The following is an 11,177-nucleotide window of genomic DNA, read 5'->3' on the forward strand; positions in this document are numbered from 1 at the left end:
ATCGCTTTTTTGCGAGCTTTACACCTTAACTATCAGTTACTTTCCCTTTCTGAACTATCACTATCTGTGCATTAAAAAACACATTTACCTGACAGTTCAGGTAGGAAAAACAAAAAACTCATAATTAGGCATAATCAGTTTTGATATGTGTTTTAATATATAGATCGTGATAGTTCAGAGAGGAAAATGAAACAACTGATAGTTAAGGGGTCAAACTCGTGAAAAATTGATATTGAAGGTGTGTTTTTTTACCATTAACTCTAAATAAATTGCTAAAAAAGACACTAAACATTATATTCATTAATACAAAATAATACAATACGATACTGTACATTATGAAATCATGATTAACTAACATCCAAACAGAGTGTAAGAGCTTATTTGGATTGACTTATAACTTATAAGCCAAAAGTCATAAATTAAGAATTCTAACTTTATGGCTTTTGACTTATTTTTATTATTTTAGATTAAAACAAATGCTTTAAAGTGACTCATTTATTTTAGGAAAATTAACTCAAATATCCCTAAAATACAAAATAATTACCCACCCCATGCCGCTCCTAAACTAATTACCCGCCGTACCCCCTCGCCCAAAACAATTTACCCGACGTACCCTCTCGCCCAAAAGCCTTCCTCCATGACATCATCGCTGTATATTTATATGACGTGGTGGTATCTCTTAGTCCTCATACAATCTCAGTATATTTATATACCACGATGGTACCCATGGTCCTGGGGAGTGTTTCATTCAAGGATTAAAACAGTCCTCCATGATACCATCACAATATATGTATATAAGATGATGCTATCATAGAGGGTTTTTTTTTTTTCCAGAAAAGTGTGTCTTTTTGAATAAATTTACATGATCATCTATAATACCATCTCAGTATATTTATATATCATGATGTATCTTGGAGGACTAAGAGAAGGACTGAAGCAGTCTTCTGTAATACCATCTCAGTATATTTATATACTATATTCGTATTATAATTTCGGGGCATCTCGAGTAAATTATTTTAATTTTTTCTAAGGATACGAAAGCAACGAAGGTATGAGCGAATTATTATTTTGATTTGAGCGAGCGCGTGTCGTTTCTCCTTTATTTTATCCTAAAAGCTACTTTAACTTAAAAGGTAATAAACCAATCCAAACAGGCTCTAAATGGCCGACCTGAGTATTTATTTTTTTCATCACAGGAAAACTGGGTTTCTTTTAGCTAGTGGGAAAAAAGCCTAGGATAATAAGGACAGACAAAACAGAAAAGCTGGCAAACAAAGAAACAAATGGAAGTTGTGTCCAAGTCAACGTACAGTGTTCAAATATTTGGCATTTTCTGATCTGTGCAATATAATCTTATACTAATTGAGCTTCACCACTCAAATCTTTAAATCTCTCTTAATTGTAATTCACACTGTTGTCCTATTTTACTCTGTTAAAGTTGCAATCTTTTACATTTTTGAAGCCCCATAGTCTTGATTTCTTGTAACTTATTGAGTACCAAGATTCAATCTTGTCAAAGTTGCATTGTTTTACTTTGTTGAGGTTCTTGATTTCTTGTAACTTGTTGAGGAATTGAAGTCCAAAATACTCAATCTTGTCAAAGTTGCAATCTTTTACTCATTTAAACCCCAATTTCTTGAGCAAATAAAGTCCCAAAATTCAATCTTTGCTCAGTTAAGCCTCAAATTTTTAATTCCAAAGTTCAATCTTGTCAAAGTTACAATCTTTTACTCTGTTAAAACCCCAAATTTTTGATTTCTTGTAACTTGTTTAGGAATTGAAGTCCAAAAAATTCAATCTTGTTGAATAAACGGTAGAAATGGGTGGTTGTTTTAGCAAGAAACATACCCAAGAAGGTGCTAATGTGTATGGAAGAAGAAGTGGTAATCAAGAATATCAAAAATCACCACAACCCCAGCCAGAAAGACCATATCAGCCACCGCCACAGCCTCAGCCCCAGCCAGAAAGACCATATCAGCCACCGCCACAGCCTCAGCCCCAGCCAGAAAGACCATATCAGCCACCGCCACAGCCTCAGCCCCAGCAACAGGCACGGCCTGTTACCGTGCAGCCCCAAGACCAAATGCAAGGAACCAATGTGAATAACATATTAGGAAAGCCTTTCGACGATATTAGAAGGATGTACACACTTGGGAAAGAGTTGGGTAGGGGTCAGTTTGGAGTGACTTACTATTGTACAGAGAATTCAACCGGGAAACCTTATGCTTGTAAGTCCATACTTAAGAGGAAACTTGTTAGTAAGAATGATAGGGAGGATATGAAGAGGGAAATTCAAATTATGCAGCATTTGAGCGGGCAGCCAAACATTGTGGAATTCAAGGGTGCTTATGAAGGTAGGCAATCGGTCCACCTCGTGATGGAACTTTGTGCTGGAGGAGAGTTGTTTGACAGGATTATAGCTCGGGGATATTACTCGGAGAAGGATGCTGCTGAGATTATTAGACAGATTGTAAATGTTGTTAACATTTGCCATTTTATGGGTGTTATGCATAGGGATCTTAAGCCAGAGAATTTCTTACTGACTAGTAAGGTTGAAAATGCTATGCTTAAGGCAACTGATTTTGGACTTTCTGTCTTCATTGAAGAAGGTCAGTTTTTTTTTTCCCGTCGAGATTTAGAATAAATTGTTGTGTTGTCAGTAAGTTAATATTATGTTAAGTTTTAAATGCTTACGTGAATTCTATTGCTTCGATGTGTCTGTCAATGCATGACGACAAGGACATTTTAGCGCTAAGACACTAACGGTAGATACTATTTGAGAAGAAGTTGATATTATGTTAAGTTTTAAATGCTTACATGACTTCTATTGCTTCGAGGTGTCTGTCAATGCATGAAGACAAGGACATTTTAGCGCTAAGACACTAACAGTAGATTCTATTTGAGAAGTCTTCAAAAAGAAGAGATTTGATTGGGGATTTGGGATAAAATCTAAAGATACATGAATCTTTGTTGAAGATGTATTTATTGTTAGCTGGAATAAGAATTGCATCAATCCTGCCAATCAAGCAAGCAATCAATGATTACCATTAGGGTGTGACAAAATTAGCCCAAGAAAACACGACCCGCACAACCCGTATTGACCCGCCCATTATTAGCTTAGCCTATTTTGACCCGTCCAATTCAGCCCATTTAAAATCTGAGCTGATATGTAGCCCAAATTGACACATGAGAAATCTTGTCAAATTTTTCTTTTTTTTTTTTTCTTTTTGATATGTTATATATAGTCATAATAAAGAAAAAAAAAGTATCTCCGAGGAAAACTACAAGTGTCAAACAAACATACTCCCGACATTTTATTTTATGTGTCTTAGTTTGACTAGGCACAAAGTTTAAAAAAACTAAGTAAGACTTTTGAATCTTGTGGTCTTAAACTAAAGATGTGTATACAACAACAATAACAACAACAGCCCAGTGAAATCCCACATCTTGGGGTCTGGGGAGGGTATAATTTACGCAGACCTTACTCCTACCAAACTAAAGATGTGTATAACGTATGAAAATGCCCTTGAATCTTGTGATATTGGAGTTAAAGAATTACTTTGACATTCTTTTTGAAGCAGACTAGAACGGAAAGTAAGACGCCTAAGCATACTTAAGTGTTAAAGTTGCAAGCTAGCTAATCATAAATAGTTTATAAATGATGGCGCAAACCATATTTGTTAATACATTTGTCCAAGATTCATAATTAATTTTAAAAATCGTCCAAGATTATGTGTAGCGTGACTGAAATTTATAGTTCCTCTGAGTTCCAGATAAACCGCGTAGGGATGATTTGTGTTAGAAATAGGAAAATCAGTCTATACAGACAAACGGGACCCATATCTGAGAATATCCTCCTTTATTGGTTAATTTTGGTGTAACCCGAGTTCCCCCTTTGTATAGATGATTGGATTCTTTTCTAGAGATCCATATTTTTGTATAACTTCTACTTTTTCATGTAGTGCTTGTATACAGGAGTTTTATTCCAAATCAATAGAATTTTTACTCTACCAAAAAAAGGGACTAGTATTTGAGTTTTCTACCCTTGAAGATATCCTTGGCTGAGTCAGGCACGAGTCATGACCCATGTATTTAAGAAAGAGAAAAAGGCGTCTGTCACTGATCCTGGGACGTATGATGAATAGGAATATATCTATTGATTAGAGCCAAGAACACAATGTAACCTCCCAAAATAGGGATTCATAAAAGCACTAGAGGAACAACAAAAGTTTGCATAAGATTTTAATTTATTTATTCTCCCCTCCTTTAGTCCAAGGGTGTGGCCTAGTGGTCAATGAGGTGGGAGAAGAACCATGAAGTTTCAGGTTCAAATCCCAACGAAGGCGAAAAAAAAACAAGACGTTTCTTCCTATTCGCGTAAACCTTGGTTGGCAGAGTCAGCCGGTACCTGCGCTGGTCGAAGATAGTAAGTACTTGTGGAATAGTTGAGGTTTACACAAGCTTGGCCCGGAGACCACTGTCAATTAAAAAAAAAAAAAAACTCTCCCCTCCTTTTTTTCTTATAACAGTGGCAGCTCGCGATTTTTGTTATTTCCCCATTAACTGGTATAGAAGAATATGGTGATACTTGAGCTAATTACTCACTTGTTCCTGCAACGACTTATGACTTAATATAACTTCTAGTCCGATTTAAAAAAAATACCGATTAAGACTTGATGGCTGGATTTAATACAAATTTTCTCCGAGGTAGCATGTTGTCGACCAAGCAAATTCCACTTGGATCTTTGTAGAGTAGCCTAAATCAGTGATTCAGTGGCATCCCAAAAGATAGTAAATGGCGCTTAAGTTTGAAGTTAGAAAATTACTTAAATTTGTAAAAACAAGCCTTAGTGGATCCCTCCCAACATACCCTAGAGGACATTCTTAGTTTATTTTTGCTTTTGTTTTTTGGTCTTGTTATTGTTCTCACCTTTTTTTTTTTGGGTGATAGGTATACTTAACAGCACATCCACTAGTCATGTGATCTGAGTTCCCTTTTTTTTTTTTTTTTTTGGGATTCTCTGTGCTATAGTTGATTTCACAAACTAGTTAAACTTGCATCCCATTCAATGTAACACATTTTTCTATGTGCTTTTATGTCATGTGCTGTCTTGTCACTAGTTCAGTATTACCGCATGGATCATTACCATGGTTAACTTCAAATATCTTTTGTTTCCTCCACTCTTCTATTTAGGATCTAAAATAGATGAACTTATGTTTTATTTATAAATGTCAGGGAAGGTGTACCGTGATATAGTTGGTAGTGCATATTATGTTGCTCCTGAAGTATTGCGGCGTAGTTATGGGAAGGAAGCAGATGTATGGAGTGCAGGTGTTATTTTATATATTCTACTCAGTGGTGTACCTCCATTTTGGGCTGGTAAGGATGGAAATAAAAGTTTAATAAGATTGTGTACTGTGTTTTATTTGCTGTAATTTGTTAACGCATCTTGCCAAATCTTTTTGCAGAAACTGAAAAGGGAATATTTAATGCCATACTAAAAGGAGAAATCGACTTTCAAAGTGATCCATGGCCATCTATATCAAATAGTGCCAAGGACCTTATTCGAAAAATGCTAACTCAGGAACCAAAGAAGAGAATTACTTCAGCGCAAGTTCTTGGTATTTCTGTCTTTTCCCTTCGTGTAATCAGAAGTTACAGCCGCGTGTCATGTCTTTTCATTATGCATATGCATATTTGGTTCTGGGTAATGGATTTCACTGCCGAGTTCTCATTTCTTCTGAAGAATTCGTTCTTCTGTTGGATCACTAGCAGCCCACATTCTTGTTTCTTTTCCGATTCTTTTTTCTTTCTGGGTATAGTTAAGGTTTCAGTATATGGATAAATCACATTGAGTTGTTCTCGTACTACAGAGCAAGCATGATGTGTCATTCTGGTTAATCCATTCCTCTCCTCTCTCTCCTTCTCTTCCTCTCGCTCGCTCACTCTCTCTTAACAATGGTATTCGGGCCAATTTGTACACACCTCGACTGTTCCACCAGATACCTGCATCACAATGCGCTTATAGAACCCAGTGCGTGCGCCAAACCACGTTAATTTACCATAGTTAAAAGAGACGAGTTAAGAATACATGTTAATTAATCATGGCTAAGTGATAAACCACATACAAAAGACACACGTCATGCATTTATTTCCTTGGTCTGTACACCATATATGGGTAAGTGTTTTCCTACTTGCATCCTTCTATCAATACAGGTACCAGGTAACTTCGCTCATTAAGATTTAGTCAGATGAGAAACCATGGTATTCATCAACCACTAACCACCCTCGCCCCCTCTTTTCAGTTTGCTTCCTAGGTTTCTTAGGTCTTTGCCTGCAAGCAAGTGGCCTCACTCACTGGCATGCACCTTGTGTTTAAATGCTCTATATGCTGGATTTAGGTTTTGTTTGCTTGTGTATTACTTAGCATTCATTGTGCTTGTTTCTACAGAACATCCATGGCTTCGACTTGGAGAAGCATCAGACAAGCCAATAGACAGTGCAGTACTGTCCAGAATGAAGCAGTTCAGAGCAATGAACAAGCTGAAAAAACTTGCATTGAAGGTAGAATCTAATATTGCAATCTAATTTTGGCACCACACGTGGTTAAGTATTTTCTCGAGACTGCTGTTACTCAGAATCTTTGACTATCATTACGAGTTCTTCAGTAGCAAAAGTGATACGGCATATGCCGTCCATACTGAATTATCTAGAGGATGTAGCATTTTCTAGGCACTTGATAGTGGAAGTAGAACTATACTCAAAAAAATACTTAATCTTTCTAAGGAAGGTGCTAAACAATGGATATGTTTGCTCAACTAGATGAGAAAATTTCTTAACATCACCTGATTTTTCCATCCACAAGGTGCCCTTTGTGGTTGAGTAAGATCTTACGGTGTGTTTGGTATGGAGGAACGTTTTTCAATTTTCCCATGCTTGGTTGGTCAAAATTTTTAGGAAAATAAGTTCTTTAAAACTGAGAAAAATGACTTCCCGCATGGGAGTAGGGAAAACAAGTTCTATAAGTGGCATTTCGAGCACTTTGTCTCCTCCCTACCCCCAACCCCACACCTTGACTACCCTGACCCCCACCCCCACCACTCCGACCCTCCACTATCCACCCCATCCCACTCCACCATCATAGTGTTTTCCTAGATTACATATAAATGCTCTTGAGACAATATTTTCTTGCTTACTTACCAAACACTAGAAATAAGTTAGAAAATCACTTATATTCCAGGAAAATATTGTCTATGAAAAGCATTTTCCTTCATACTAAACATACCCTTAATTGATGATCATTTTCCATTCACAAGATGCCTCATACCAGTATACGGATTTTCATCGAACGAAGGTCTACAAATTACAGTTTCTGAATTTGACTAACATGTACTCGGATTACTAACAAAGCAAAGCAAAGATATGGATATCAGCATTTTCTGTTCTGACAAGCTCTTGATATTCTGTTACGTTTTGTAATCTCCCCAGGTCATTGCGGAAAATTTATCTGAAGAAGAAATCAAGGGTTTGAAAGCTATGTTTGACAACATCGATACAGACAATAGTGGTACAATCACTTATGAAGAATTGAAGTCGGGATTGGCTCGACTTGGATCAAAGCTAACTGAGACTGAAGTCAAGCAACTCATGGAAGCTGTAAGTAATATGATGCCTCTGACTAGATTTAATTTTTCTTAATTTCATTTTCTAACCTGTAATACGGTTTGACATTTCAGGCTGATGTGGATGGAAATGGAACAATCGACTACATTGAGTTTATTACCGCAACAATGCATAGACATCGGCTTGAAAGGGATGAACATCTCTTTAAAGCTTTTCAGCATTTTGACAAGGACCATAGCGGGTAAGTCCATAAAAACTTCTAATTGAAGTTTTGACTACTAAATCTTGGTGTGTTCAGCAAATGCTCCACATGCCAATGCAGATCAATAAAATATAATTTTTTCCCAAAACCAAAAGAAAAACCTTATCTCTCTGCTCCAATTTATGTCTCACTCTTTCCTTTTTAGTCAGTCCAAAAAAGAATGACATCTGTTTAGATTTAGTAACAATTGACTTCCCTTCTTACCCTTATTGAGATGATTTATAGATTTCTATGGCTTGTTTTATACCGGTACTTTCAAAAGTCTTTCTTTTTCTCTTAAACTCCGTGCACAGTCAAACACCTTCACATAAATTGGGACGGAAAGAGTATTATTTTCCTTGTTGCTATTCGTATCTTATATCATCACATAAGGAAATATCCCTTTATTTGGTTTATCGATGGATTCATGGCATCAACAGGGAATCAATAACTTGATAGGGGCCGGAGATTTTGCAAGTGATTACCTTTGTTGTTAGACCATTAGGATATTGAGAGGAAAACCTCCAAAGCCATCTAATTACTTAATTTACTTGAGTTAAGGGTGGGATTGGCCATAGGTGGTTGGTAGATTTCATTTACTTGCACGATGTGTTGCTCGGACTCTTCAAAAATGCCGACGGGTGCGTGTTGGATCCTCCAAAAGTAGTGCATTTTTGGAGGATCTGATACGGGTGCGACAACATTTTAGAAGAGTCCGAACAACATAAGCTTAAAGGGCAGTGGCTTCTGATTGCTTTAACTTGGGAGTTAATACAGCAATACTTAACGCTTACCCCAGTATCAGATGTCCCCTCATAGTTTTTGCCATATGGTAGTTCCATCAAGAAACCTTCCTGATTATGAAGAACTAAGAGGAATCTTTAAATGAACAGTATTATGGTCTATAGAATCAAGAATTAAAGGTGATTTTGGGTCATCCTCGTTGCCCAAGGGCGTGGCCTAGTAGTCAATGAAGTGGGGGTAGAACCATGAGGTCTCTGGTTAAATTCCAGCTGAGACAAAAAACATTCAGGTGATTTTTTCACATTTGCCTATGCCTTGTTGGGCAGAGTTACCCGATACTTGTGCTGGTGAGAGGTGGTGAGAGGTAGCAGGTACCCAGTAGAATAGTCGAGGTCCGTGCAAGCTGGTGTGGACACCAGCGTGTGATTTTGGGACACTCTTGATTTAAAATTGAACCTTTGTAATGGCATAAGTAACATATTGATCTCTTGCTGGCTGTTTCTATGCTTTGGCTATTTTGGAAGATTTTTATGGTTTCTGAACCTTTTGGAAGCATCCAGTGGTCGTGTAAAATTTTAAGATTTCACACATTTTTCTTTTGCCGGGTAAGTAACATGTTCACTTTTATATGTTGTTAATGTTCTTCAGCTTCATCACGAGAGATGAATTGGAAAACGCTATGAAGGAATATGGTATGGGTGATGAGGCTACAATCAAGGAAATAATCACAGAGGTGGACACTGACAATGTAAGTGGTCTTATATGAAATGCTTGACATTGAAAACTCTAATGTGAAAAATAGTAGAAATAGGTCACCATAAAAAGTGGTCTTGAACTTTTGGCTACGCTTAACAAAATCTTTAAAAAATGACCTCTGTTACCCATCAGACATAAGTTCTAGTTGTAGTGGGTGCATAGGTTAGCTTTCCCTATGAGGCAGGAGATCAGGACATTTCAAGAAGTTACAAACAATGAAGATAGTGTGATGTGTTGGCTATTCGAGCAGAAGTTACAACTTTTACCTCTGATGCTAAATTTGTTGTCAATCGAGCAGGTTTACTGTCTCCAACTTACTGAAATGTCCCGAAGTCCTAACTCATAAGCAAAACTAATTTATGTCACAACGTATGACCAATGAGCAATAGAGGTCATATTTTAAAGGTTTTTTTTTTAAGCGAGGCCAAAATTCAAGACCATCCCATATGGAGGTCATTCTTGCAAATCACCCGATAATTTCATACCGATTCTTCCAATTGACCAGGATGGTAGGATCAATTATGAGGAGTTCTGTGCTATGATGAGAAGTGGAACCACACAACCACAACAAAGGCTTTTCTAGTGCATTGACGGAATTACTCATGCAACAAACACAAAATGTTCACCAGTCAGCACGATGGAGAGGCGTCTACCATGAGACAATCACTTTAGAAAAGGGAGATGAAGTATAGGTGATGTACTAGGTATTTCTTCAATCCTTTAACTTTCTTCAGGTAGCACTGGATTACAGAAGGCACTTTCGTGTAGGTTGAGTTCGCGCGGAGAATGTGTGTGTAGCTAGTTAATGGCATATTTTGAGTTTCCTTTGATGTAACCGGTCCCCTTGTAATTTTGTGTGGATCGCCGTTGTCATGTTGACCCTGTCTATAGATTACAAAATAAGACAGCCTGAAAATAGCTCTGTGCTTGAAAAGAAAGAGGTTTTTTGTTGACCTTATGCTACTGATGTGCTTAAGATGCCAATGACTGATGTCTATGGGAGGCATTGGATGCTTTTCATATTTAACTATGCTAACTAGCAAGTTATAATTTGAGGTTGGGTACTTGATGCACATAAGCTGACTCGGACACCACGTGTTATATGGGAAAAAGGCAGAAGTTAATACGACGAAGACATATGGAAGTTAATCGTACTGAGGGTGTCTTGATCTTCTGTTTTCATTGTTGACTTGATTTTTTCTTTAAATCTTAAAATTCTTTTTTTATAATTCTTACTTTTAGCCTTTTTGGCCAAAGCTTCCAAGTCCCAAATTTGTTCATTCTGAAAAGTGCTTTTTGTTATAAGTGCATTTGAAAAATGTACTTTTCAAGAGTAGCAATTTGTGTTTGGCAGTCAATTTGGAAAACTGTCAATATTAGAACGCCAGTTTGTGCTTGTCAAAGGTTTAAAAAGTGCTTTAGGAAAAAAGTATTTTTTCATCTTTTCAAATACGAGTTAGTTATTATTCGAAAACACTTTTTTTTTCCTTCTAAAAGCTTGGCCAAATTTCATTTTTCTGAAGTAAGCATTTTCTTTAAAAAGAATAAGCAGCTTCTCAAAAGCCTAGTCAAACAGGTTATAAAATTGTTCGAATGAACAAAATCCTAGGAAAATTGTAACATCAAGCAGTAGAAAAAATACATTTTTTTAATCATTACATAGAAGTTCGAAGATAAGAGTGAAAATTTAAAAGATATATATATATACACATATGTACCAGATCTGTCAAAATAAGAGTGGTAATAAAGGGTCCCTTGGCTCTTCTTACTAATGCTGGCCAATTAATGTAAGTATGTGCATGTACTCATTAA

At 36.8% G+C, this 11,177-nt stretch overlaps 1 protein-coding gene across 1 annotated transcript; it reads left to right on the forward strand.

Annotated features, from left to right (window-relative positions):
- Positions 1-1,202: 1,202 nt before the first annotated feature.
- On the forward strand, positions 1,203-10,440 carry LOC132617294 (calcium-dependent protein kinase 21-like). The gene is made up of 8 exons (XM_060332269.1): positions 1,203-2,609; positions 5,237-5,380; positions 5,470-5,622; positions 6,453-6,565; positions 7,490-7,657; positions 7,738-7,865; positions 9,258-9,357; positions 9,871-10,440. Exons 1-8 carry the CDS (start codon positions 1,820-1,822, stop codon positions 9,946-9,948), a joined length of 1,674 nt encoding a protein of 557 aa, XP_060188252.1. The 5' UTR covers positions 1,203-1,819; the 3' UTR covers positions 9,949-10,440.
- The last annotated feature ends 737 nt before the right edge of the window (positions 10,441-11,177 follow it).

Source organism: Lycium barbarum, chromosome 11 (assembly GCF_019175385.1).
Source record: "Lycium barbarum isolate Lr01 chromosome 11, ASM1917538v2, whole genome shotgun sequence".
In the NCBI taxonomy this organism is placed as follows: domain Eukaryota; kingdom Viridiplantae; phylum Streptophyta; class Magnoliopsida; order Solanales; family Solanaceae; genus Lycium; species Lycium barbarum.

Excerpts from the sequence above, each read along its gene's own strand:
- LOC132617294 (XM_060332269.1), top strand. The coding sequence starts at position 1,820 with ATGGGTGGTTGTTTTAGCAAGAAACATACCCAAGAAGGTGCTAATGTG. Across the intron at positions 2,610-5,236 it reads TTCTGTCTTCATTGAAGAAG|GGAAGGTGTACCGTGATATA; the intron begins GTCAGTTTTTTT and ends TATAAATGTCAG. Across the intron at positions 5,623-6,452 it reads TACTTCAGCGCAAGTTCTTG|AACATCCATGGCTTCGACTT; the intron begins GTATTTCTGTCT and ends TTGTTTCTACAG.